The sequence below is a fragment of the Botrytis porri genome, assembly GCF_014898465.1.
Source record: "Botrytis porri strain MUCL 3234 chromosome Unknown BPOR_004, whole genome shotgun sequence".
In the NCBI taxonomy this organism is placed as follows: domain Eukaryota; kingdom Fungi; phylum Ascomycota; class Leotiomycetes; order Helotiales; family Sclerotiniaceae; genus Botrytis; species Botrytis porri.
In genome coordinates this window covers 2,493,387-2,520,076 of record NW_024066078.1, presented here as the reverse complement: position 1 = coordinate 2,520,076, position 26,690 = coordinate 2,493,387, and the positions used below count along the sequence as shown (strand labels likewise).

At 43.2% G+C, this 26,690-nt stretch overlaps 13 protein-coding genes across 13 annotated transcripts; 7 read left to right on the top strand and 6 right to left on the bottom strand.

Annotated features, from left to right (window-relative positions):
- Positions 1-457: 457 nt before the first annotated feature.
- EAF01_003656 (uncharacterized protein) lies at positions 458-1,980 on the bottom strand. The gene is made up of 3 exons (XM_038911910.1): positions 1,444-1,980; positions 653-1,386; positions 458-593 (listed from the first exon to the last, which is right to left on the bottom strand). The coding sequence occupies exons 1-2, from the start codon at positions 1,448-1,450 to the stop codon at positions 761-763; spliced, it is 633 nt and encodes a 210-aa protein (XP_038773145.1). The 5' UTR covers positions 1,451-1,980; the 3' UTR covers positions 458-593; positions 653-760.
- A 2,286-nt stretch (positions 1,981-4,266) lies between these two features.
- EAF01_003655 (uncharacterized protein) lies at positions 4,267-5,994 on the top strand (the record flags this gene model as incomplete). Its single annotated transcript, XM_038911909.1, has 3 exons — positions 4,267-4,441; positions 4,498-4,609; positions 4,668-5,994. 3 exons carry the CDS (start codon positions 4,267-4,269, stop codon positions 5,992-5,994), a joined length of 1,614 nt encoding a protein of 537 aa, XP_038773144.1.
- A 3,261-nt stretch (positions 5,995-9,255) lies between these two features.
- EAF01_003654 (uncharacterized protein) lies at positions 9,256-9,822 on the top strand (the record flags this gene model as incomplete). Its single annotated transcript, XM_038911908.1, has 1 exon — positions 9,256-9,822. The coding sequence occupies one exon, from the start codon at positions 9,256-9,258 to the stop codon at positions 9,820-9,822; it is 567 nt and encodes a 188-aa protein (XP_038773143.1).
- A 1,584-nt stretch (positions 9,823-11,406) lies between these two features.
- EAF01_003653 (uncharacterized protein) lies at positions 11,407-11,826 on the bottom strand (the record flags this gene model as incomplete). The annotated part of the gene is made up of 3 exons (XM_038911907.1): positions 11,407-11,478; positions 11,576-11,675; positions 11,765-11,826. The coding sequence occupies 3 exons, from the start codon at positions 11,824-11,826 to the stop codon at positions 11,470-11,472; spliced, it is 171 nt and encodes a 56-aa protein (XP_038773142.1). The 3' UTR covers positions 11,407-11,469.
- A 404-nt stretch (positions 11,827-12,230) lies between these two features.
- EAF01_003652 (uncharacterized protein) lies at positions 12,231-12,624 on the top strand (the record flags this gene model as incomplete). The annotated part of the gene is made up of 2 exons (XM_038911906.1): positions 12,231-12,233; positions 12,310-12,624. The coding sequence occupies 2 exons, from the start codon at positions 12,231-12,233 to the stop codon at positions 12,622-12,624; spliced, it is 318 nt and encodes a 105-aa protein (XP_038773141.1).
- Positions 12,625-12,889: 265 nt separating this feature from the next.
- On the top strand, positions 12,890-13,177 carry EAF01_003651 (uncharacterized protein; the record flags this gene model as incomplete). Its single annotated transcript, XM_038911905.1, has 1 exon — positions 12,890-13,177. One exon carries the CDS (start codon positions 12,890-12,892, stop codon positions 13,175-13,177), a length of 288 nt encoding a protein of 95 aa, XP_038773140.1.
- A 239-nt stretch (positions 13,178-13,416) lies between these two features.
- EAF01_003650 (uncharacterized protein) lies at positions 13,417-14,174 on the bottom strand (the record flags this gene model as incomplete). The annotated part of the gene is made up of 2 exons (XM_038911904.1): positions 13,417-13,867; positions 13,948-14,174. 2 exons carry the CDS (start codon positions 14,172-14,174, stop codon positions 13,417-13,419), a joined length of 678 nt encoding a protein of 225 aa, XP_038773139.1.
- Positions 14,175-14,494: 320 nt separating this feature from the next.
- Positions 14,495-15,693, bottom strand: EAF01_003649 (uncharacterized protein; the record flags this gene model as incomplete). The annotated part of the gene is made up of 2 exons (XM_038911903.1): positions 14,495-14,907; positions 14,955-15,693. The coding sequence occupies 2 exons, from the start codon at positions 15,691-15,693 to the stop codon at positions 14,495-14,497; spliced, it is 1,152 nt and encodes a 383-aa protein (XP_038773138.1).
- Positions 15,694-16,199: 506 nt separating this feature from the next.
- Positions 16,200-18,398, top strand: EAF01_003648 (uncharacterized protein; the record flags this gene model as incomplete). The annotated part of the gene is made up of 4 exons (XM_038911902.1): positions 16,200-16,528; positions 16,584-16,769; positions 16,818-18,138; positions 18,222-18,398. 4 exons carry the CDS (start codon positions 16,200-16,202, stop codon positions 18,396-18,398), a joined length of 2,013 nt encoding a protein of 670 aa, XP_038773137.1.
- Positions 18,399-19,160: 762 nt separating this feature from the next.
- Positions 19,161-20,700, top strand: EAF01_003647 (uncharacterized protein; the record flags this gene model as incomplete). Its single annotated transcript, XM_038911901.1, has 2 exons — positions 19,161-19,733; positions 19,840-20,700. The coding sequence occupies 2 exons, from the start codon at positions 19,161-19,163 to the stop codon at positions 20,698-20,700; spliced, it is 1,434 nt and encodes a 477-aa protein (XP_038773136.1).
- Positions 20,701-21,069: 369 nt separating this feature from the next.
- EAF01_003646 (uncharacterized protein) lies at positions 21,070-21,424 on the bottom strand (the record flags this gene model as incomplete). The annotated part of the gene is made up of 2 exons (XM_038911900.1): positions 21,070-21,293; positions 21,391-21,424. 2 exons carry the CDS (start codon positions 21,422-21,424, stop codon positions 21,070-21,072), a joined length of 258 nt encoding a protein of 85 aa, XP_038773135.1.
- A 390-nt stretch (positions 21,425-21,814) lies between these two features.
- Positions 21,815-24,219, top strand: EAF01_003645 (uncharacterized protein; the record flags this gene model as incomplete). The annotated part of the gene is made up of 2 exons (XM_038911899.1): positions 21,815-22,009; positions 22,066-24,219. 2 exons carry the CDS (start codon positions 21,815-21,817, stop codon positions 24,217-24,219), a joined length of 2,349 nt encoding a protein of 782 aa, XP_038773134.1.
- A 1,009-nt stretch (positions 24,220-25,228) lies between these two features.
- On the bottom strand, positions 25,229-26,383 carry EAF01_003644 (uncharacterized protein; the record flags this gene model as incomplete). Its single annotated transcript, XM_038911898.1, has 3 exons — positions 25,229-25,900; positions 25,931-26,139; positions 26,182-26,383. 3 exons carry the CDS (start codon positions 26,381-26,383, stop codon positions 25,229-25,231), a joined length of 1,083 nt encoding a protein of 360 aa, XP_038773133.1.
- Between the last annotated feature and the right edge of the window lie 307 nt (positions 26,384-26,690).

Genomic DNA, 26,690 nt, shown 5'->3' with positions numbered 1-26,690 from the left:
CCAACACATTCACTTGCATCTCTTCTCCTTCTAACATCCTCCACGGATCAAAACACACAAACCCATTCCTTAGTACTTCCCTATGATCTATACCCTCAGAAGTGAAGAAACAATTATTAACAAACGAAGTGCAGCTAATAGTAAGAAGACTAGAGACATGATACTCTCAAGTATAAAGTATGGAAGTAGTTGCCAAACAACTACCTACAGTGTTTGACGTGCCACCGAGCGAAGTCTGCAGAAGCTTCACACTCGATGCGTGAGACTGGATTTTTTTCCTTGCGGATATATGGAAAGAAATTGCATGCTGATACAAGGCCTCCTGAAAGTATGTGTATATGTAGATAGACCATTGCAGACTAGATTGGGGGGGGGGGTTGGGTATGCGCTCTAGATATAACTTGTTTCTTTATGGGATGATGCCTCGCAGACTGTATTATTTGCCCAACTTTGGATGCGAGCAAGATAAGATCAAGATTAGGGCGGGCAGAATTACGCATAGAAATAGCAATAGAGAGTAAGTTAATGGGGAAATTGTGTTGTGTAAGAAATTGCGAATTTGACATCATGTCAAGTGATGAAATTCAGTGGTTCTAAGTGTACAATCATATAAGATTTCGCTCTGTATTTCGTGATTTGCTCGCTAACTTACCGTACAAGATATCTGAATTTTTACTTACTTTATTCAAGTATGGCGCCAAACTGTGTTTCCTGCAGAATTTCAACTTCTCCCCATGTCAGCCCCTATCCAACCATTGAACTACAATTCACCCTTCACCCCATTTTCCACCTCTTCTCCATCGGCGACCTCTCCCTTCAAAACCCTCATGAAGTCCTTTACCAATTTCTCATGACTCTCCTGCAAGGTCGTCTTTATGAAGCCCATCAACATCCTACTCGCCCTCACAACCCCCTTCTCCTCGAGCACCAATCTCCCCTCCCCAAGCATTAACGAACTTTCCCCCGGCCCCGCTTCCCTCACAATCCACGTCGTCACACTATGTACCCCCATTGGCGCATGCGTCACACTAACTAATCCGTCTTCGCGATCTTGGAGACTCGATGTATAAGTGATTTGATCTGGGACAAAACGTTTTGCCCAGCCGCCTCGCCATCCTCGTCCATTGTCTCCTTCCGCGGCGGACATATCATCTGTTATTTCCCAGATTTCACAGGGACACGAAGTGCTTGGTTGAAGGGATGAGGGCTCGGTTTTGAAGAAATCGACGGCAAGGATATGCGTGGGTGGGAGGAGAGTGTGAGCTGTGACTAGGGGGTTCAAGCTTATCATTTTCGAATGGTTGTGTAGTAGGGCAAGCACCTGGGCCTTGGGGATATGAGGAGGAATAGGAGTGAGAGTGAGGGTTTGGTGGGTTGTTGTGAGAACTGTCCGAAATGTTAGTTGATAAGGGGGTTGTGGCGGAAGGGAGAAGTGATACTTACAAGACATTATGCCACGCCGAAATGGTATTATATTGGGCTTAGGATTAGTAAATTCAGTGGTTTATCGTTCAAGCTGGACTAGAAGCTCAATTGAATTATGTTGCGAGTGAGATGTGGTTGCAATTGACATTTCAGGGTCGTTTAAGCTGTTCGTGTTCGCAACGCAGATTGTTTCAAAAAGCTAAAGCTAGAGAGAGCCACCTCGCTGACGAGGTTGAACCGAGACAGGTTTTTGGTAGAAATTTCTACTTACAGTATTGAAATGGTTGAATATTTGGTGAAAATGATCTACCTCTGATGTTTGACTTTGAAAAAGAGCCAGCCGGATATGTTCGTTCTCCAACACAAGAAATGACTCAGAGGCATGCTGTTGACTTCATTTTGCAAAATTTTCATGTACAGAAACTGCACAAACACCATAAAACTTGGAGCTTTGGAGTCGAGAAGAAAAGAGTAGTCTCAACTTGGAATTCAGGGTGGGATCAGAGTACTTACTGCCATCCTTCTTATTGCAGTTACCAGTTGTGATATCATATAGGCGACGCTCTACTTTGATAAAAGTAGGCATATCAATTCCATGTTTTTCAAGATTCCCAAATTTCGTGGTAAATCACGGGGGCTACGGAGGTTCACCAATGACCGACCATCACGAGTCACGAGTCACGAGACCTTGATTCACCCGCTCTCCCCTCCCACTTTCTCCCCCAGGTGGAGTCCCCACAACATAAACACGAGCTTTTTCAGCGTTGCATATTGCTATGGAGCTGAGATGCATACCCAGGCGAGCCAGGCACACTAGAGAAAGACTTTCAATTTCTACTCGTGTACACATCTCTGTCAACGACCTGACATGGAAATTCGATGAACAAAGTTTTACATTATCTGTGAAGCTCCATTTACATGTAATGTTGCCCCAATCGCATTTCTTGCATTATCTAGAGAAGCAAACAACGATCAGCGGCAATGTGTTGTGCTTGAGCCTTGAGTATTACGACTCTCGAATACTTGCTTAGGACGCAGGAGCTTGAGTAGCCAACACGGATCGATGCAAGCGTTCCTTCCAACAAATGTACCTATTACCGCTTTGCCCTTCTGTACCGGTACAAACCGAACAATCTCCTGATGTCAAAAAGAAAAGAGGAACAAATCTAATATCTATCTCGTCAAGAGTCACGACTCGATCCACTACTCGGAATCATCTCCGATGTGAGGGAATCGAGACTTCTTCTGGACGTAACTAGACCAGTAAATTTTGATCATCCGGCTGACAAGAAGGCCATCCAATTTTTCAAATGAAGCAATCACAGTTTCTTACAGGTACCATGAACTACAATCAATTACCGTTGCCGCAACTATGCCTCGTATCCACCACGGAATAGACTCCCCAAAACAGCACACCTCTGGAATCATGTTCTCTGACATCTATACCTCGGCTTTCCTCGAAATTCGGATCATCTTACCGTCTTCAATATCTTAATCATGATTCGCCGTTTTTCTCCCATTCTTTATATTCAATACCAATCTAGACACTTTAGCGAAGCGAAGCACGAGGACCCACCACCCCTTCATTCGACGGAAAAACTTTCTCCAGGAATTTAGAATTTCGAAGAACGGATATCATGACACAAATTACAAGCTTTATTATTGCTTGTTGACCTGGATTGAATCGTTAGATCTGAAAATTTTCTAGGCATCCGGGTATGGCTTGTAAGGCTTCAAATTAAACGCCAGGAATATTGAGCCACTACCGTCATTAAGTATTTTGATGGTGATCTTTGGAATTCTTGTAATGCTTGTTTTTCTGTGGTCTTATGCCTCTCACTAGTTCCCAAGAAAGGCAGAACATGTAAGCTATATGTATGATACCAACAGAAAATCTACAACTATTCTGGAAAAGAACTTTACAAAAACGACATAGTTGTTTACCAATAAAAATTTGCAACTATTCCGGAAAAGAACTTTACAGAACCGACATAGTTGTTTCGGGCCAGGTGTTCGGATAGAGTAGTACCAAGTAAACAACTGACAAGCTTTCAAAACTAGTCTTCCCCGAATCCCCAGTCTCTCCATAAAAATGGAAGGATCCACCAACATAATTTTCGGCCCAGTTTTTCAAAACAACAAATTCAGTCGACAAGTTGGCGCGCAGATAAGATACTCTGACAAGCGCCGATCAAAGTCCACTCTAGGTGGAAGATGTTGTGTTGCTTATGCACTCCCATGCTCAGAGATCGTCGTTTATACCGCCGCATACCTCGTGTGAGACTGATGGGGCCCTGGAAAGGCGTCATGCCTGCATCCCATTTGATGATACTCGAAGGAATCTTACTGATGATCAGTACCAGTATCGTCAATCTGGAAGACGGCAAGCTTCACTCTTCGAATCATATCAACTTTGTATAATCGAGAAATACTGGTAACAAGTGAGATCTCGATCAGCTGTCAAATGGCGGGGAAAGAACAACCCCAAAGTCTTGCCAACCCATCAAACTCATTTGGCAAGGGCATTCCCCGAGATGATTGACGCTCAAAGGTAAATCTTGGGAGGATCCAGAACTAGAATTCGGCCCTTCTCTCTCAATCCACTTGCTATATCTCCAGATTCCATTATTCCAACAGTTTTCGTGCTCCATTATTACCCCAACCCTACAACTTTCTTTTTCTATATAAGTCTTTGTGTCGATCACCAAGACTCTCGCTTTTCCTTTCTTCCCTATCAATTTCTGTTCTGCCTTGAAGAAGGTTGACTTCTATTTCACTGAGTACTACACCTCGACTGTCAACTCAAGAACAGGTTTAGTTACCTGATCACCAATTTACAGGATGATCATCGGTAACGTCTACTTCATCGCGGCCGTGGCCGTGGTGGGTGGTGCTCTATTCGGTTTCGATATCTCGTCTATGTCCGCTATCATCTCAACTGAGGCATATTTGTGCTACTTCGATCAAGGAGGAATCGTTAATGGAAAGTGCACTGGTCCATCTCCAGACGTTCAAGGTATGAGAAGGTTCCTGCTCTTGATTGCCATCGTAATGAAGACTAATTTGATACAGGTGGTATCACCGCTTCTATGCCCGCTGGAAGTTGGCTTGGAGCTTTATTGTCCGGTTATATCTCAGATATGTTTGGTAGAAAGAGATCCATTCAAATTGGTTCCGTCATCTGGTAAATATTCCCAATTTTAATGTCTTACATGAATGGCTTGCCTAACAAGCACCCACAGGATTCTTGGCTCAATAATCGTCTGCGCTGCCCAAAACATTCCTATGCTTATCGTCGGACGTATCATCAACGGTCTCTCGGTTGGAATCTGCTCCGCTCAAGTTCCCGTCTATATCACCGAGATTGCACCACCATCTAAGCGTGGAAGACTCGTCGGTTGCCAACAATGGGCTATCACCTGGGGTATCCTCATCATGTTCTACATTTGCTACGGATGCTCCTTCCTCAAAGGAAACGCTGCTTTCCGTATCCCATGGGGTCTTCAAATGCTTCCAGCTGTCTTCCTTTTCTTCGCTCTTTTCTTCTTGCCAGAATCCCCACGTTGGCTCGCTAGAAAAGACAGATGGGAAGAAGCTCATCAAGTCTTGTCTCTTGTCCATGGCCATGGTGACCCCAACTCCCCATTCGTCGCCAAGGAATTGGCCGAAATTAGAGAAGTCGTTGAGTTCGAGAGAGCCAACGCTGACGTTACTTATATGGAGTTGTTCAAGCCCGATATGATTAACCGAACGCACATTGGTATCTTTACTCAAATCTGGTCTCAACTTACCGGTATGAACGTCATGATGTACTACATTACTTACATTTTCACCATGGCTGGTTTGGGTAGCAATGTTCTCTTGCCTTCCTCAATCCAGTTCATCATCAATGTCGTCATGACAATACCTGGATTAATCTGGGTTGACAGATTAGGTCGTCGTCCCGTCCTTTTGTTCGGATCCATCTTGATGATGCTTTGGCTTTTCATCAACGCTGGTCTCTTGGCTACATACGGAACCGTCCCATACAAGGGACAATTCGCCAATGCCGCCGAATCCATTTCTATTACCGGGGCCCCATCCAAGGCTGTAATTGCTTGCACATACCTCTTCGTTGCATCATATGCACCAACATGGGGTCCAGTTTCTTGGATTTACCCACCTGAGCTTTACCCTCTCCGTATTCGTGGAAAGGCCGTCGCTCTTTCTACCTCTGCTAACTGGGCTTTCAACTTCGCTCTTGCATACTTCGTTCCACCTGCGTTTGCCAACATTAGATGGAAGGTTTATCTCGTTTTTGGAATCTTCTGTGTTGCTATGACCCTTCATGTTTTCTTCATCTTCCCAGAAACTAGTCAGAAGCCTCTTGAGGAGGTCGAGGAAATGTTCGATTACTCAAAGCCTGGAAGCATCAAGTTCTTGGGTACTCCAGCCTGGAAGACAGGTGTTGATAAGAGAGCAGGTCATTTGGAGAGAGGAGAGTTTGATGCTGAGGATAAACTTGGTCCCAGTGTTGCTCATCATGATGGTGTTACAGCTGTTAATGAGACTTCCAAGTCTGAGTTGTAGACTGGAAGTGGTTAGAACAGGGTAGAATTGGTGGATGAAACAAATGAAGGAGATGGAAAGCTTGGGGGCGTTAGCCGAAATAAGGCATGATTTAATGATGGTGTAAAATTCAAAAGTGGATGGATGTATGGGCAATGGTGGATCGTTACCTTTGCTTGCTAATTGAGAATCATGTGGATTGATGGATGTATGAAAATGAAAAGACGGATTTTAATGATGGGATTTTATGTAAAGGAAAAGATGAATAGGAGGATCATTGATACCCAGATATTTATATTGAATATAAATATCGAAAGATTTTTCTTGATACTTTTTGATGTTCCTGAGTGCATTTGTAGATGAGTGAATGAATCGAGGGGCTAGATGCTTGGATTAAGTTTGGTCGAGGAAGATTGAAATTATATAGGGGAAACATATCAAGCTAGGTAAGTAGTGGTGAATCTATTTTTATCTTTACCTGGATATCTTTTGGGAATGTGATAAACAATTTGAGGACATCACGCAGTCTAGGTTCTTTTCACGAAGTCAACTATTCGGTTAGAACTGGGAGTAAGAATAATATGAGACAGAGAGATAACGGTATCATGGTGATTTTTCTACAAGATTTTGAGTATAGAAATGATGTTGAGCAGATTCTATTGATTTCTTTTACCTTTCGAGTTCGAGTTCGAATTCAAGATGGAGATAGAGATGGAGGGAGAATTATTCTAGCTAGGTAGGCAGTGTAAGATTGGGGGAAGTTTGAGGAAGTAGGTTTGGGGTTTTGAATGAATTAATAGGAGTTTGTATGATGGGAAATTGGGAATAGGTATGGATGGATTTGGGTATGAGAAGTGAAAATAAAGACTTATGTGAGATATATCTAAATCCTAGGGTTATGTGAGCGAGTCAGGTTGCTTGTTTTCGTGTGTTTGGGAAAGTGATGTTTTCTTGGTTTGGAAATAGACGAGTGAGCGTAGGTATGTGATATTAGGGATTTGGAGAGCTGTGTGGAAAGCATTTCTCGACTTTTAAGTTGTTTAGTTTACTAGTTCATGGGCGCCGTTCATATTCGAATGATATTGTTAAAGAAGTTACCGTCCTACATTTACACTAGCTAGCATTGAATAGGCGTCAAGAGATGCATCTTCTCTTGATTCCATAATTTTCATACGATAAATAATCATCACAATATAAGTCTCCGTGTAGGTGTTTTCCAAAGATATTAAAACTCTGATTTGAAGCAAAGGCATGACTTATGCAAAATCACGAATGTGTTCAATGAAAAATATTAATTTACTATTTTCAAACTTTGACTTTGACAAATATCGATATGGACAATCATCGAATACAATGCTTTTACTACATCGGCATCGCTTAGGGTGTGTTCGGATCGTTCTCGTCTATAAGCGAAGAGATAATTAGTATGGTAAGGATATGAGGTAATAGAACTAATCCATTCGGAGTATCGGAGTAATATTGGGACGTGTAGGATTGAGCTGGAAACTCTAGGAGTCAATTGTAATTTCAAATATCTTAGTTAATGATATCTAAAAGTTTTAATTGATGGTTGTATAAGAGAAAGTCAAGTCATTTACTATTTTAGTATATCATCTTCAATACATGCATGTATTTACTCGAGTAAATGCGTATTTGCTTCAGTATTGCATTCGGTAAATGCAATATTAGATCTAATCTCCAATCTATCGAATCTAATCGATCACAAAACTCGATCCGAACGCACTCTCGTTAGACTAATGAAATCTGGTGGGCTATACGATTGACTCACAATAACTTACCTAAAGATTGAATGGACATCTAGATTCTCCTTGATGATTATTTACGTCTTACCCGAAACCAAGGAAGCAGATGCGAGAAATACTGACCAACTGCGATTCGAGGAATCTTCACAACTTCGCAACCTTGGCGAGATCAAAAGGCCAGATTGTAGTTTAAAACTTGAAATTTTTCATTTTTCAAAGCTAGTTATAGCATCTAGTCGACGAATGCTGAAAATCTAATATTTTCTTCAAGTCATGAGGATCGGAATGCCAAGATTTGACTGAAATAAGCTAGATACTTAAATATCGTATGAATAATACATGATTTAGAACGTATATACTCCGATAATTTCCGATACCTGGAGTTCAGATGGGATTAGGTGTATGTTTGTAATGGGATAATGGCCAGTCAAGGATAGAGCGTTGATGGATATGATCTGAGCTACGAATCGATAGTATGGTTATCCCACAACTCTCCGATGTGTTTGAGATGATTAATTTGTTTTGAACGCTACAATGCTTGCAGAGATTATGAGCGTGTATCCAGTCTACAAGTCTGGATTTTGAATGTCCTCAATCGTCAGACAGACTTGGACACAATTGCCTTGTCCTTTGCAAACCCCCCAGTATCTGATTGTCCCGATCGTATTTTTCACGCAGGTAAAACATGAAACTTTCCTGGCTAAAGTCGCTCCATCTGTCATTCCTATCTAGACTACTGCAAAGCTAAGAAAAGAAAATTTCAAATATGAAACCTTAGTATCGCGTCATTTATATGATTACATTTCACATGTGTCCAATTGCAGGTAGAAATCTGTCCTCAATGAGGACAGCAGGACGAAAGTTTTCGAGTTAGAAGATCAGTTCTAGACTAGCTCGATACAAATTTCAGAATGTTGTGAATGCTAACCATTTTAGGTTACCAAGATCTACAAAGCTACCAGATTTTTACCCCTAAGTCTCGCTTAGCGCCTAGTAGTCTTTTCCCCCACATTCTTCATGACAGCAGTTTCAATTTTTTTTAGTGAGAAACTAGACCACAATTTAGGTATATAGGTTCTGATGTTCCCCCAGCTCCTGGATTTTCTTTTCTTTCCAGACATATCAGACATATCACATCTCACATAGGATAACTTTAGAACATAACTTCAAGCCTCTCTTCTCAATCTAATTGACCAAGATTCCTCCAAGTCATTCTTATACTTTAAAGATTATCTTCGCCGCCTTATTATTCTCAATCAACTTTATTGAGAACCTCCCTTTTCAAACGCCACAAAGAATCATGCCGCATAAGAATAGGAAAAACAGAAACCAGAAAAATGGAAAGAAGGGAATTAAAAAAATGTCAGTTAAATCCGTTACCACCACCACTTTGTCCATAGAAAGGGTAAATCTTTCGATATCACCAAATATCCAACTGACCCCCAAAAGCACGCCAGAAGTCGTCGATGACTGTCCTATCTGTTGCGATAGAATGGACGAACCGAAAAATAACATACGAATGGACCATTGTTGCAAACGGACTTTCCACGGAGCATGTCTTCGATCGTGGGCAAATGAGCAAACATCGATGGATCACGAAGGTACCTGCCCAATGTGTCGACATAAATGGCCAGTCGAATTCGTCGAAGAGCTATTTGAAGGATACGAAGAAGAGCTTTTACATGTGCAGCATAAGTGTTCATGTGACGAGAGTTCTTACTTAGGCTTGCTCTCTCCAAATCTCTTGCAGGGGTTGTCTGAAGAGCAGAAGAGTAGCCTTCGTGAACTCATCAAGGTTATCGAGTGGCAGCACCAGCACAATGAAGGCTATCCGGATCCAACGCAACGCCTCCTCATTGTCTTCATGATGTGCCCCGAAGACTCTATGGACATTAATCCTGGAGAATTATCCGCGGACCGCCAGTACGAAGGAATGAAATTATTGTTGGAGTGGGCTTTACATCACCTTGAAGAATACGAATCGCCGACTTCACATTCGAATTTCGCATTGATTCCTCGCCCGTCCAATTACGACCACTTTGGCCCTGAGCCCTATCTCGCCGAACTCACCGAGATTTACAGTTAAATTTTCAATGGGGGAGAGCAAATCCGATGACGATGGTTGATGAGGTTGGAATTACTACATAACTGGATTGTGATATGTCAAGCGCTTGTTATTTTGTGTATATATCGAATTTGGTTTATGGAGTATGTGCGTTGGATGCAGGATTTAGGATTTGAACAACGATCTTGAGCCAAGATCATGGATGCTTAAGAGTTAAATAACAAAACAAAATTGAACCAGGTTGTGAATATGAATATGAATGTGAGATCGTTATCGGTGATGTAAAGTATTGGTTTGACGAGAAATGAGTAGCTGCATTCATTGAGCTTTTAAAGTATCGACGTATTAACGGGAAACTGTGAGATGCTAGCATGGTAATGATGATATTCATGTTGTGCTAGAATTTTATCATGTTTTCTTGTAGTAAAACCATGGCGTATTGCTGGTGAAGCTCTTAGGGTCATATTGTAATGGGTATATTATAGCTCCAGAATTTGACAAAATTGAGCAAGGTGCCGAGTATGGAATCATTCTTGTGTTAACCGTTGAATACGAAGAACTTCTAGTTAATTAATAGAGTGATTGGGCACAAATGGCATGGACAAAATAACAAAATAGCTCCAGGAAAACCTTCCTATCTTGCAAAGGAAAGAGCACCTTTGATATTCATAGAGCTAGCTTTTACAATATGATCATTAGAATGTGACTACCACTTCAGAGTCCATGTGCAATGAAATATAGATTCTGTGGACATTTTCCTTGCATGGGCAAGAACCTCAATGAAATTCAACCAATAGCTCACTCGAAGTTGATATAAAAATCTCACGAATTTCAGTACTGCACAATGTTTTTAAAATAGCACATTTGGCAGGCACAAATTTCCTAGGCGAACTATTGTTTTATTCTATAACTTGATAATATGTGGCATGTTTGAGAAAATCAGAACGGCAAAGAAGATTTGGGCTATATTCCTGTTATGAGAGGAATGTGGGAGCAGAATTGTGATTTCGGCCAGACATGGGTGTAGACAGATCTTTCGTCCTCGGTAGATTGATGAGAATCGTTGACCCTCCAAATGAGTATATGTGAGAATTTTTGGGCCGCGTTCATGGTCGTAGATGGAGACAAAATTGCGGATTCGACCAGGCGGGTTTGATTTGCGCCATGCGTATCAATCCATCGAGCCCTCACTCACTAGATCGGGGCCAGTGAAAGGCCACTTGACCTTCCACCCTACCTAGAATCTCCTACATTTATAATATGATCACTCACTCAGTTCAAAAAGCACAATCCGAGTAATCCATAATATCTCAAGGAAAACGACCTGATATATTCCGAGAAAGCTACTTCCTAGCCGAAGCCAAATGAACATGAGCTCAAATGACCCTAGGAAAAAGAACCATCTCCATTCCAGATCAATGCAGTTGAAAAGGTGTCATAACCTTGAGAACAATCCATCGCAGAGCTACCTCAGCACACGAGTGTACATAAGCGTTCCTCCCTTCATTTGAAAATGCCCTCTAAAGTCTGACCATAAATGTCCTCTTTCGTATCCCTTTTCCTGCAAAAGCCCAGAACTCCATGCCATGTTAATTTGATCCTCTCCACAAACCCATCGTTGTCGTATCGTTCCGTTCTCGACGAGTTGATTTTCGAGGTGTGGTGAATTTAACGGTGCTACAAGTTTTGTTAGTGGTAATTCTATCCAGTTTTGACGATCGAAGGATTTGTTGGTGTAAAGTGAGATGATGCGTAGATTCTTCAGCGAGCGTACCTTGACGAATCCAATATCGGCTGCCTTCTCTCTGAAGCATTGTCTGCAGATGTTAAGACCGTACTTGCGGATCAAACCGGCCTTGTGGGTGCAAACGCGACTGTTAAGTGTGTTAGAAATGAATTTTCTCGATTCAGATCATTGGTGATCCTTGACGAAATCGCAAATTGCGATTAATTCTCCACATACCATTCGCGGGATCCCTTTCCGTAGGTACGGGGTCTGGACATCCAAACTGATTCGTGAGACATGTTGTCTGATTTTGGCGAGGACTGTTGTCGGCGGTGTTGGGGTGCTTGGAGTTTGCGAAAATCGTTGTTGTCGTGGAGTTCGTAATGTTCAATTTGACTGGAAGGGCTTATTGAACTCTAAGCGAAGTTTCGCACAAATGATGTTTTTAGTCTAGAGCCTGAAGACTAAGGCATGCAGCAAGTACCGCGGAATAAACAAATTCCGAACTGAAATTCTGCTTACTTCGGGTAGCCTTGCAGATAAGACAGAAGACAGATAAACAGCCTCGCCTAAAATTATAGCCTCGTATTTGACTTGACTTATCACTTATCATCAATTACTCGAGCAGTAGTGAGGAGAGAGTAAACAAAACAGTTGCAATAATAAACCTTCTATTTTCTATTTCACTCTACAAAAACCGAAAATGGTACGAATCCATAGGAAATCACTCATGATTGACTCCTTTATATTTATACTATTACTACTCACTAATAATGACATAGTCTAAAGATTCAAATCACACTTATGTCCATTTCACACTATCCCGCACAGCGGATCTTTTCGAGGACTTCTGCAAAGACAAACTTCCCGACGATGACATCTATGTACCACCACACAATCAACCAGTAAACCCCGAAGACGAAGACGATGTTGTTCCTGATCAACATGCAGCATTTGGGATTCAGAGGGCGACACAAAAGACAAAAGAGCCCGCTTGGAAAGATTTAGGATTAGCAGAATTGATGAAGAAAGGTCCAGGTGGTAAAAGTAGAAGTGAAGGAGGAAGTTATAAGGGCATAAGAAGTCTTCCAAGGTGAACGAATGTGAAGAGATTTCGGAGTTAAATCGGCGTATAATCTGATGGGAACTAATGACGGAGTTTGGCATTCCGCGATCGTTTGAGAGAGGAAGGTTGAAGGGATTCTAGGAACTGAGAACAATATATTACTGGCACGAAGGTTGGACTGGCATGATCAACTTCAAGGATATTATCATATTACGTCAATACCCAAAGAGAAATCTTATGGATTTTATATCTTTCATAAAGAAGCCTAAACAAGGAATGTTGGGATGCTGGTGACTATGGCGCCACATGACTCTGCTTCCAGAGATACAGGCGTCAGGAAGACGGCATGGAGACGCTCTAAACGACTCCTCTTCGATTTGATTATTTTGCTCATAGTGCCTATTGGTGGTTATATCTCTGCTTTATCATTGTGTGCCCTACTTTCTGGGGTTGGGACAGACGTTTGTGGAATGGACCTCGACAGACGGCTGCCAAAACCACATCGTCATTTCGAGTCCTTAATGTTGGAGATCAAGCCATGTGATATGATGGCACGATTGCGATCTTCCTTTGTGAACAAGTAAAGGAAGTGCAATTAGTTCCGAACTGAGAAGTAATGTGTTGGTAGAAAAGTCAAATAGATGGATGCTGAGAAGCATTTGTGCTCTTTCATGTCGTATCTAGTCGAGCAAGACGACTGCGGGACAGAAGACAGACCCAGATATTAACCATAAACTCCATCCCAATGATACTACTTTACGCCCAGCGTATGATCGTGGATACGTTGCATGGTCCAAATGATAAAATTTCACTTCTCTTCAACCTAACTCTTCCCCAAAAATGCCTCTCTCTCTACCACCTCTTCTTGAAACTTGACCAAAAACACCGTCTTCCCCGGCCACAACTCTCCTTCCTCCCCCCTTCCCACACTATGAGCCGTAACCCTAGCCGGAAAACCTGCGCCATCACAAACACCCTCAATAATGCCCGCGACAAACGCAGCACAATTCAATTGATTCATTTCCTTAGGCACACTAATGTACTGATTAACAAGAGGTTCATTATCGGATATCATATATTCCTCTGGCGTGTCAGGGTTCGAAGACTTCTCGAGTGCATCTGCAGGGCGAGAAAAGAGGTGACGCCAGAGAACGGTGGTTATAAATTGGAGGAGGGCGATGATATTAAGGGGTCGAGTTTGGGTACGTGGTGGTTCGCGGTAGAGCAGAAGATCGAGGAGTTTGAGGCCGATGGGGTGACCTTGAACATTTAACCTGATGTTTTGGTTAGATTCATACTTTCTATTCACAGAGGTTGTTTGTCTAAACTCGACATGTAGTGAAAGAAATCTTACCGCTTCTCGAGATCTTGAATACCAGTAACCCGTCGTTGTGCATAACTAACCATCTCCCCAAATAGATATGCAAAGCTGGCTTGACTTAGTTCCTGCGTTTTACTGCGATTCAATGGTCTATGGTATATCGTTTTGCCGGTGGAAGGATACCGCAGCCCTGACTGGGAGCCTCGTTGAGTATGAGAAACTTGGCCGGCCAACGGCGGTTTCACGGGTTGGGAGGACATTTAATTGATGAATTATCGGTCGCGCGTAGTTGGATATACTATTTGATCTGGCGTTGTAAGATAGTTACAAACTTTGTGATTTGTGTGAAGTTGAATGTGTTGGTATGATTTGGGGGGTTGTCGCAAGGCTGCTGAAATTGAGGGCGAGGTCAATTACCAAGCGAGGGGGTAGCATCATTGTCCAAGTTCTTCAGAAATATTGTCCGATAGTATATACAAGGTTCAGGTGTGGTTAGAATTATCATTTATTTCATTTATTAATATCTAGTCTATTCTATCCTATTGCAAGCAAATCATTTGTACAGCCTTTTCTATTGACTTCATGCCGCGTCATTCTTCTCGGATTTTCCATTAATGTCTCCTGATATCTCGGACAATGTCCCGAGTGTTTTCGGTTCGACGGCATGGCCATTTGATGAAATTTCCCCAATAGTGCCGCCGCTGATGCTAGGAACATTTGCACCCTTCAAATAAACTTCACTTTCTCCAATATGCTTCCCCGCCTGGACCCAACGCTCAAAAGCACTTTGTTGACGTCCCTCACATTGTTTGATTAACTCCGGCCAATAGGTTGCATGATCATACTCGAATGCAAGCTCTCCATCAAACTCAGCCCAGAGCTGTTGAGGAGGTACGTGTTGTTTCATATCATCATTGAACTTCAACTTCGCCTTGGTCAAGGGATCAATGAACGGGGTGATGAGCTTGAAAAAGCCGTTCACCATCCAAGGAACTTATAAGGAATTAGCAAATAATTTGTCCGTCAAGTAGGAGACTTACTGTTGATAATCAAGGCTCTCCCAAGTCGTTCAGGGTAGTGAGTTTGAAGAATGTTCAAGACTTCTCTAGCTTGCCCAATGCCAGGCGCTGTATTCGATCTGCTCTTACTGGACTTGAAATTGATCAACAACGCGAGCGTGAACTGGCCTGGAATCATCAAGTCGATACATCGCTCGAGCATGAATACCAAATGTTGTACTTGCTTGGGATTTGGTTCCGTATTTTGTCTGCCAGGATTCAAGTAATGACATGGACGTCCTTCGTTATCATAACCCAAGATGAACTGCTTGCCGGTTTCGTTCTCGATTGAAAGGTCGTCGCCAGTAAGATCGCTCACACCGTACTCCCGCCTCCAAGTCAAAGTCTCTAATAGTCGTTTTGGTGCTTCAGTAGCGGACCATTTTGTTGCTCGCAAGTATCGGCATAGACATTCTCTTGTTAACCATAACTTTTCACTATCTGTGATAGGCCCCCCTTTTGAATCTTTAGCTGGAATTTCAGTCCATGACTTGACGGTTTCTAACAGCGCATCGTACTTCTTCTGTTCTTCTTCTGTAAGTTCCGGCGAAAGAGGAGGCTTCGAGGACTCGAGAGGGTTGAGAAATGGTGGTTTAAGAGGACTTGGTCCTTTTCCCTCAATTGAAGCTAAAGATATCTGCCCATTAGTAGGACCTCCTAGACTAACACCAGCCATCTCTTTTTCTATGCCTGCGACTTCGATTTGATTCTCTGTTGACATTTTGAATAGTAGAATAGACGCTTGATTGCAAAATAGTATACTCCGTATTCAATCAGTCAACTCCCGAAGACAAGATGACACAGAAGTCAAGGGGTAGGTAATTAGTAACTTATGTCCTGACACCGACTTGTTGCAATCTAAAAATGTGGTGCTAGCTCAGCCTTATGGGTGTTCCATTGGTGAATTTTTATTTTGTTACCACTTCTCAATTGATGAGACATTTGCCAAGAGAGATAGAACGTAATTGTAGGAGAAATTATAACAGAAACATATTTTGTTACGAGTGTTATCCATTATTTGAAAAAGGGTTCCAAGGTTTACCTACCAGGCCCCGGCTATTGAATCATTTGATGAATTGTGGCTTGTTCGTGGCGCAAACTCGTGAAAATCAATTTAGTTTTATGGTATCGAAGCGCGTTAAAACGCGTCTCCCCAAATATCTCTTCCAAGATCAAACCTGACCGAACTTAACAATATCAACGATTTTTCCACACAACAGTCTCAAAATGGCGGAAAACGATAGTGAGCTTAATGGATTGTTTTCATCTGCGACTCCCTCAGGTGGACCCCTTGAGCCAGATGTACTCACAGAATTGAATTCAATTATGCGATTACATTCAATACCCCCGCAGGAGCTTTTCTACAAATGGGAGTCATATAGCATAAAAATGGGACAGGATGATATGAAATTGGATATCGATACTGTTAGAGCGCTCAAGCAAAGTGTGCAAGATGGATTGGAAAAGGAGAATCGGAAAACTAAGGCTCAAACGTCGAATAAAAGAGTGGGAGCTACGCCTCGAAATGCAGGAAACAATAATGATGTTTTTGGAATGTAAGCAGGTTCTTGAATTATCAAGTTGATCTTTACTCATAGTAACGTGACGTAGGCTAGATATCGCTCCAAATACCCCCCGAAGTGGGATGAGTTCACGGCCGAAACGCAAAGTAGAAACACCTTCGATGTCAAGAGTGAAAGCAGAACCGGCTAGCAGCCCTCCAGACTTCAGGGCATCGAAAAATCCAAGGGAGGTTGATATTGGCGCTGAAGCTGGAGCCGGCTCTTCGTATGCTCCGTATGGTATCACGTTCTTCTGAAATCGCCCAACACTGACAAAATATAGAACTTCATTCAACGATAGAAAGTTCGCCGGCCAAACTATAGAAGTTCTGAATGACCATCTCGAGCTACCAGAGCCTCCAATTGCTCCATATCCAGAATCAAGAATCAAACTTACGGCCAATTCAGATATGAAGAAATTATCTTACAAAACAATGGTCATGAAATCATCAGAAGCGTCAGAAATATTGGATGACCGTATAGACGAGTTCATGCTTCTCATACAAGCACATCACAAGCTAGATGACTCGGACTTCGGTAGTGCAGCAAGTCAAAGTACGAATGAAATAGTATCAGTTGGGAGGATTGCATGCGACTCGGCCGAAGGAAAGCTTAATCAGTCTTCAATTGTACTTGAAACTTCGCGAAGGATGGGTGCTGGATTACGAATACCACTCAAAGTTGATAAGATGAGTGGATTCCAATTCTTCCCTGGGCAGATAGTTGCACTGAAGGGAATAAATGCTTCAGGGGAAGATTTTACAGTTAGCGAGATTCTTGAGCCTCCTCTTCTAGGTGTTGCTGCATCCACGCCTGCTGGCCTTGATGAACATGTTCGAAGACTTCGAGGAGGTCCAGATGCAATGGATGAAGACTCTGACCCTGCACCTCTTAACATTATTATTGGAAGTGGTCCCTTTACAGCAGATGACAATCTAGACTTCGAACCTCTACACGCAATTTGTAGCCAAGCAGCGGATACCTACGCGGATGTACTAATTCTGAATGGCCCGTTTCTTGATATCGATCATCCTTTAATTGCAAGTGGAGATTTTGATCTCCCTGAGGAAGCTCTGGCTGATCCGGACACCGCCACCATGTCGGCCATCTTCAAACACCTTATTACCCCAGCTTTCACCCAACTCACTTCCACTCACGCCCGAATCACCATACTCCTTGTTCCTTCAGTCAAAGATGCTATCGACAAACATGCTGCCTGGCCTCAAGAACCGTTTCCAAAAAAAGACGTTGGACTCCCCAAAGCTGTCCGCGTCATCGGTAATCCTATGACTATTGCACTGAACGAAATCGTCATGGGTATCTCCTCCCAAGATATCTTGTATGAACTGCGGCATGAAGAAATCATTGGCGGGAAACCACAGGACCCTACCTTGCTCGCTCGATTGCCCAAGTATTTGATTGAGCAACGTCATTTTTTCCCCCTATTTCCACCAGTTCAGAGAACTCAATTGCCGAAAACCGGGACGGAGGATGGGATCCCCGTGGGAGCGATGCTAGATACAAGTTACTTGAAGTTGGGGGAGATGATCAATGTGAGGCCGGATCTGTTGGTGGTTCCAAGTTCGCTACCCCCCTTCGCCAAGGTGTGTGATCTTTACAAAACCCTTGTTCAGATTAATCAAGGACGTTCATCATGAGATAAAATTACTAACCTTGAGACATATAGGTTGTAGAAAGCGTGTTAGTTATTAACCCAGGATATTTATCGAAAAGAAGAGGAGCGGGAACATATGCAAAGTTGACAGTATACCCAGCATCGATTACGCAGCAAGAGAGAACGCAGGGAACCATGATCGGGCATAAGTTGTTTGAGCGAGCTCGAGTAGATATTATACGGATATGAGACAGAATCTCCAGAGGACCAATTAGTTAGAGGTAGAAAATATCTAGCTAAAAATTCTTGTCCCGAAGCTCATTAATATTCTAGAGTTCGCAAGGTATCTACTACCCATCATTCAGCAGGAGAAACATGTATTATAGCGATGCCAATCTTGACGACTCTGAACCCTTAAGACTATTTAGCCTCATACGTGGTATATAGTATTTGAGAAATAAAACATTCTAATGTCGTGATTGAATGAACTTCAGAGTCTTCATCTGGCATCAAAACCCCTCCCTAAACTTCATTTACCCGAGCCGAAATCTGATGCCCCGCGTTTCGCTTACTAAGGCTGATCCGCACCACACTGTTTTTTGCAGGGATAAAATAACGCTACTGTAATCTTTAATTCTTCAGCCTTTCGAACAATATTAATACCGATACATACAACTCGAATCATCAAACAAAAACAGTGAACTATTCCGGTCCTCCAGGTTCAAACCCATTTTCAACAATACCATCCCAAAACATACTCAGAATAAACCATTATTGAAGACTTCGTTCCCCTCCAGCTTGAAAATATACGGATTCACAAGAAAGTGACTCATTTTAGGATTTATTGCGACAACCTTCAAACCCCCACCATCTCTCCCTACAAATATCGTTGCAACAGATCAAAACGCAGGAAAATTTGAGACTACAGCGACGGAGTTGTTTCGCGTTGGTCTTAGGCCTAGTCTTTGGTTTATAAGCTTAAGGGCTCCATTTTTAATATCAAGCACCGCAATGTCTGCCGAAGACTCACCTGCAGCCACAAGCCCCGCAAATGCTGTCAAATCGAAGGCAGGAAGTATTGAATCTACACCTTCTTCAGCACAAGGGAAATCTCCAAGTACGAAATCAGGAAGTGCAAAGGAAAATGCGAAACCTACACTCGATGGAGGAAAGTTATCAGCTGCAGAACTGAAAAAGAAGGCAAAGGAAGAGAAGGCCGCACGCAGAGCTGCAGCAGTACAGAGCAAAGCAACGGCTGAAAATCCGACTCCTGCCGCGGCCGCGGCAGGACAGAAAAGCGAGTCCGCAAAAGGAGGAAAACCCCAGCCTAAAAAAGGCGCAGAAGTACGAAATTTGCCAGTTAGAGGAGGGCCAACAAAATCCGCCCCAATTGTAGAAGTCCCAAAGGTCGAAGACAAGACCGTTGATCTCTTCAGGCATTTATACAAACCACGGACAAGTACAATTGCTGAGGCAAACAAAGATGTTCATCCCGCAGTGCTTGCCCTTGGGCTGCAAATGAGCAATTACACAATATGCGGTAGTTGCGCAAGACTTGTGGCAACACTGCAAGCATTTAAAAGAGTGAGTTTATTTTGGAGAATTCACTTCATCTATGCATCTATTTTCTCCTCCCTTCTCCCTCTTCAAATGGCCGTGATCTCATTATCACTTTCTCACATTTTTCCAGGTTGTCGAATCTTACAAAACCCCTGTAGGGGCAAGTCTCACACGTCATTTCATACCACATGTGCTCTCTCCTCAAATTGAGTACTTGGCTTCTTGTCGACCTCTTTCGGTATCTATGGGTAATGCTATTCGTCATCTTAAGCTGGAAATATCAAAAACGGACCCAGATCTGTCGGAAGCCGATGCGAAGGAGAGCGTTTGCGATGCTATCGACGTCTTTATGCGCGAGAGAATTACTTTTGCTGATAAAGTTATTGCCGATACTACTGCTGAGAAGATTAGAGATGGCGATGTCATATTAACTTACGGCAAGAGCAGTCTGGTGCAAAAAGCGTTAGTGAGAGCCCACGAAATGGGCAAGAAGTTTAGAGTCATTGTGGTTGATTCGAGACCCTTACATGAGGGAAAGCATTTAGCATCGGCACTAGTCAGTCTAGGCATCGAAGTCAAGTACTGTTTGATTCATGGACTAAGTCATAACATCCAAGATGTAACAAAAGTTCTATTAGGTGCTCACGCAATGATGAATAATGGCCGATTATATTCAAGGATTGGAACGGCTTTGGTTGCTATGGAAGCTTCATCCGCTGACAAGCCAGTCATCGTTCTTTGCGAGACCATCAAATTCACTGATCGAGTAGCTTTGGACTCAATTGTTCTTAATGAGATTGCACCAGCCAATGAGCTCGTGATCGCTGGAGGTCCATTAGAGAACTGGATGGATGTTAAGAAACTCCAACTTTGCAATCCTATGTATGATGTTACTCCGGCCGAGTATATTCAGATGGTTGTTACGGAGTCAGGAAGTATACCCACAACTTCTGTACCAGTTCTTCATAGATTAGTAAACGAAGCTCAATAGAGCGTTGCGATATCTAGAGAGCTCAAAGAGAAGCATGAGTTCATTGAGCAGGTGTTGGATGGCGTGCAAAAAGAATAATGATGATATCAAAAGAATCACATCTGATGTATGAGAGTGTAATGGTTGGATCAAATGCAATGCAATATCCAGACTTCCTTGCTTTAAATCCATGTGAACGTCTACGCCAAATTGAGACACCCCCGATGTTTATCTTCATGTTGAGATATCTGAGCAATTTCTTTCTCATTGACCAATTGCCCGCAAAACTTTGTACAATTTCCATATCTCTTCTTGATTTCTTGTCATCCCTAACCCATTCAGAACCCACTCCTCGTGTTTCAAATTCCCAGCGCTCTTCCAATAAATAATTTATGACTCCTCAACGGCTTCCTCCCTCTCCTTCCTCCTTGCCCTCTTCTCCAAAATGGCTGTTCGTCTAGCTCCGAGGATAGCCTGTTGCCGACTCTCAACTCCTTGCATCCAATATCCAAACGAAGCACCGACGCCGCCGAAGACGGGGTAGACCCAGAGAGATTGTCTGTTGAAGAAAGGTCGCATTTCGAGGCCGAGTTGCCAGGCGCGGACAGCGAGGCCTATTAAGAATGCGTGTTAGTAAAATGAAAGGGGAAGAGTGAAATATGCGGGGAATTAGGTGGTAAGAGGAGGGGCAGATGGAAGAGGGGAACATACCAAAGCCAGTCCAGAAGAGAACTTTGTGAACCATATTTTTGTTTATGATATGAGAATTGAGGTTTGGGTGGATAGCTGTGGGATCGACTATGGCATGAACTGCACAATCAGAATTAAAGATTTGCAGATGCGTATGATGAGTTGTGTAATCGCTACTACGGCTTCTACTCCAGGATGCACTCAGATGGTTGTTGAAGGTCACTTCAGATCGCACTAGCGCGATTGGCTGATTGATGTGTACCACGTGACTCGCGTCTATTCAATTGAATTGCATGCGCGGACAACTTACTTTGAGATTCCTCGTTCCAATGTTGTTTGTTCATCCTTTTCAACTATTCACACGGTTATTAACATTTTTCTCCTCCAATATGAAGTAAAGTTCGGGAACGCTTTGAATAATTCAATTCAGCACCACAAGGAAAGAATGGCGACGATGGCATCTACCTACAAAAAAGATGGTGGCCATTCTGGACCTCCACCGCGAAAGAAAGTAAAGACTTCAGAGTTACCACTTGCATCTGCGACTAGAGCGGCGATTGAAGGATTGGCTCATACATACAAGAAGAAGGGTACTTATGACGAGTTGAGAACCAAAATTTGGCAGGAATTGGAGAAAGGTGTATGTAATTCCAAATTATTTCAAAGTGCTTTTGCGCCCGAAATGTCTGGGTATAGGAATGGGCTCTTCGAGCTAATTGTTTGGATACTAATTACGAGTGGTCACTACAGGATTTTGAGGATGAATTTACAAGTTCATTATTGAGTGTTGCGGAAGAGCAATTAGAGAAGGACCCCAGACAGCTACTCCGGTTAGATCGCAGTAAGGCTACATTACTTATCGAGGGAGCTGTGGATCGCGCCGGTATCTACCAATCTGCTGAGGCGACAATCGATAAATTGATCCAGGCCTACATTCCAGAAATAGAAGAAGGGGTCCGCACGATTCGCAAAAGTGACATTGGGGAAGAGGCAGCCGAGAAGGAATTTTTGAGAGGAGGTAAAACAGATGAGCAGTATGCGGAAGAAGCTGCAAAGAAGAAAGCCGCCAGAGAGAAAGTTAGGGAGGAATTGAGAGAGAAGGAAAAGGCTATCGCGGACGAGAAGAGAAAGCAAGAGAAGTTGAAGAGGAGAGAAGAAGAGAAGAGAATTGAGGCCGATCAGGAAAGAAAGAGGGAGGCTAGGAAGAAGGCCGAGTTGGAGGCGGAAGAAGAGAGGGAGAAAGAAAGGGAGAAGGAAGATAGGGAGAGGAGGGAGAGGAGGGAGAGGAGGGAGAGGGATCGAGCTAGGGATCGAGACCGTGATCGCGAGAGAGAACGGGACCGCGATCGGGACCGCGATAGAGGAGATAGAGATAGGGGCCGGGATAGGGACGATCGAAGAAGAAGATATGACGACGATAGACGCAGAGATTCCCTCGGTGTCCGAACGCCTATCTCGAAGCCAGAATTATCGAAGGAAGAAATTGAACGTCTCGAACAAGAGGCTCTTAATGATCTTCTGAAAGAGGGCAAAAAGGTTGCTAATCGATCTAGACATCTATTAGAAATGGAGGTTGACGAGACCTTGGCACCACCTCCTCGAAAAGCAATGCCCGCCTCAGCCATCAACCCAATTTCTCGGGATACGCCTGTCAAAACGATTGAGCATAAGAAAACTGCAGTTGCGAAGCTCAAGGAAGAATCCGGTTCGAAAACGCCTCAACTCGCCGAAACGAAACCGATGGTAGACAAGGCAAATGAGTCTAGCCATGACAAAGAAGGTAGTCAACGAGCTAAAAGTCCTGAATCAAGCAGGGGTACTACTAAGGTTAAGGATGATACAAAGACTAATGAGGAATCTAAATCTACAGAAGTAAATCACGATGGCCGCAAAGACAAGGATGAACGCTCTCGCCGTGGAAGTCGAGATCGGGATGATAGACGACGACGAGACAGCAGAGACAGGGATCGCGACCGAGATAGAAGGGATAGTAGAGATCGGGATCGAAGTAGCTATCGACGACGTAGGTCAAGTAGAGATCGCGATGACAGGCGTGATAGAGATCGTATTCGATCAAGATCTCGTGACCGACGAAGAAGTTATAGATCACGAAGCCGTGAACGTATAGGGGACCGAGACACAAGACGTGCAGAGAGCAGTGTGACTAGGACAAGCGCCTCGAATCTGGATACGGAATCATACAAAGTTGCTGCGGCACAAGCAAGAGCCGAGGAAGCTAGAAAGTGGAACGAAGAACGAAAGACTCAACCACAATTACCTATTCTATCAACCAAAAAGGAAGAGGTCATCGCTTCCACACCTAGAGCAAAGGATGATGCTAGAATGAGCAGTCCTGCCTCGGCAAGAAAAAGAGAACTTTCTCGCGATAGGGAAAGTCATAGGAGAGAATCTCGCGCAAGAAGTAGGTCACCTACTGCGAGACGAAGTAGTCGGATCGAGAGAAGCACTAGTCCGATCAATATTGACCGATATGTACCAGGTGCCACTGAACGAAGGGAAAGTATAGTTGCGAGAAGTTCCCCAAGGAAGAGGGAGAGAAGTAGGGATAGGGAAAAGGAGAGGAGATCAAGAGATGATGACAGGCCGAGGAGGAGGAGCCGATCCCCTGATGATAGGAGAGATAGAGATAGAGATGGGCATTCCAGGAGGTATAGAAGTCGAAGTAGAGACAGGGATAGGAGGAGGGAGAGGAGTAGGAGTAGAGATAGGGAGAGAGATAAGGATAGGGATAGGAGGGATAGGGATCGAGATCGCGACAGAGTCAGAGACAAGGATCGTGACAGAAAGAGAGATAGAAGCAGAGAGTCGAGGAGGGAATCGAGGAGATAAGTGTATCTGCCCTTGTAAGATAGGAGCCGCAAGAAGGGAAAAGGAGACTATGGTCTAGGTATTCATAATAGCGCCCCGTACGCGATCACGGAACTTCGGTGAATTTGAGTCTCATTTTACTTCGCTCGCTACGTCAATGAAGCGACAGATGAACGGATGTACTAAGCCTGGAGTAATGGTGTTAGGAAGTGTTGGTTGTTTGTACGATAAGTCGCAGAACTGGGATAATGCTGGGGGATGTTGATTCATAAATGAGAACACCCCAAATAATGCAAGCGGAGAGTTCGAGGGATTCAAGACTTGATTAATAAACTTTAATAGCGTTGGTCTCTAGTGACGACATTTTCAATTGTCTCAGAAAGCAATAAATTACACGATTTGATGTGACTTAAATTGGCTCTAGACTAAATAAATATCAACTACAAGGATGACTGACAGTGTTGGTGAAACAATGGGACTCTATAGTCTAATATCTTCTTCCAGAGAAGCTCGCTCGCCTCTGCCACACCAAAAGATACTAAATTCAACTCCTGTCTCTTCGAGCCCTGAGCATGAATAAATTCCGCTTTAGAAACCGATTTCTTGCCCTTCCCAAAAGCAACAATAGCCTCAGCCCAATCAGCAAGAATCTTTTTCGTCTGCGGTGCTTTGCCAAATACTCAGAAGAATGTATGAGGCATACCCTCATATTCCTGAAGCACAACTGGAACGCCCTGTGAAAAAGCAGTTTGAGCTAACAGTCGGGAGCCATCCACAATTTGTTCCTGCCCCAGTGCAAACCATAGAGGACAAGAACTAGATCAATCAAAGCAGGCAACGGGACTTGCTAGCGGGCGAGGAAGCATCCCGGCTTCGCAGTATAAGTTTGCTCGTGCGGCCTTGGTTGGCCAGACCGAACAGGTAGGAAAGCTTCTCTCTAGGTAGGGAACTTTCTCGATGGGGACGGGAAATATGTCATGCATTTTGAATCTACTAAGCTCGATTTATTGAACGGGACCGAAGCTATGCATTACGTCACCACCTTTAGCTCGCCTACTTGCCCGATCTCTTCCAAGTTGTCGTCTCCTTGAAATACGTATTGCACTGGTAGAGTTTCCTGTCCCTCTATTTTCATGACGTGCTGAATACTGACTTCCTGCCATGTATCAAGTCTGGCGATAGCTTTATTGGGCGAATGCGCAATTGGTGCAATGATGAGGGGCAAATTGTGAATAAATTTCATTTCTCCAGTCATATTGTAGCCTTGGCGACAGGTATGTACCACTTTTTTCCAAAGATCTCCGAATTCCACAGCTCGGGGGGGGAGTCCCTCTATCCATGCATTTGGTAGGGCTAATTGGATTATTAGCGGAGGTGACGTGTTGATCCGTCTTCTGATATATCGTCGATAGCGATCCGCAACCTTGTAGTCAGGTGTAAAGCAGAGTGCAGCGCCGTAGCCTCGAAAGTCAGTCGCTGCTTCACTCACTAGAGAGCCAACATGAATCTTACCATCCTTGTATCGCAACCTATCTGTCGAGATAGCTTTGAATAAGGTTTGAAGGCCCGGCACTCTTGAGTATCGCGGTACCCCGATACTTGCTATACTAGGATTGAAAGTATGATTATTCCTTGTCCTCTGATCACTTTCTCTCTTGATCCTTTCCAAACTTAGGTACCTTATCTCAATAGTGTCGGTTACCTAATGCTGAGCTGACTTCGTGCATCTTACGTCGGTAAATTCGACATCTATTATCGCATCGATAAGCTCCTCGCTAATTCCCCAACCCCTCATGTACTCCTCCCAGTCGCTGGAACTATCTTCGAAATTCTGGCGAGGAATATGTCCTAAAGCTTGTTGTAGAAAATCGACTTCGAAGATTGTTCCCTGTTCCTGCTCTGTCTCTTGTATTACTTTCCACTTGTTCCATATCTCAGCAGCTTTTGTGGGATTCCAGCCAAGCCATTAGATGGTCTCCTTACTCTCGAGAAACTCAGGTATCATAGTAAAGTCTTTCGTATCGACTCCTGAGTCCTCTGATAAACCGGAATCGGATGAGGAGAGTGATACAGACTGTGAAATAGATGATGAAACCAATCTTCTTCTGTGTAAAGCAGGTTTGAGAAGGTTTCTTTGCATTAAAAACACATCATCGGATGCAGTAAAGATAGGTTTTGCTGCCATGGTGAAAGAATGTAGCCTGAAGAGATGAACTATGATGAATTTGTTATAGAGTGAGATTGTATTCGGAGTTGTCTAACAGATTTGATGTAGAGGAGAATAAGTTGTATTGCATAGAAATGGGAGCGATACAGTATATTTATAGTAGAGATAATCATAGGAATAAACTAGAGTTGGATCCACGAATCTGTAATTTGATATAGTTACAAAAAATTTGACAGTAGTTCAAACTAATTTTGTAGTAGTGTAAGCTAATTTGATATTGATTCAAACTAATTTGGTAGTAATGTAAACTAATTTGACAGTAGTT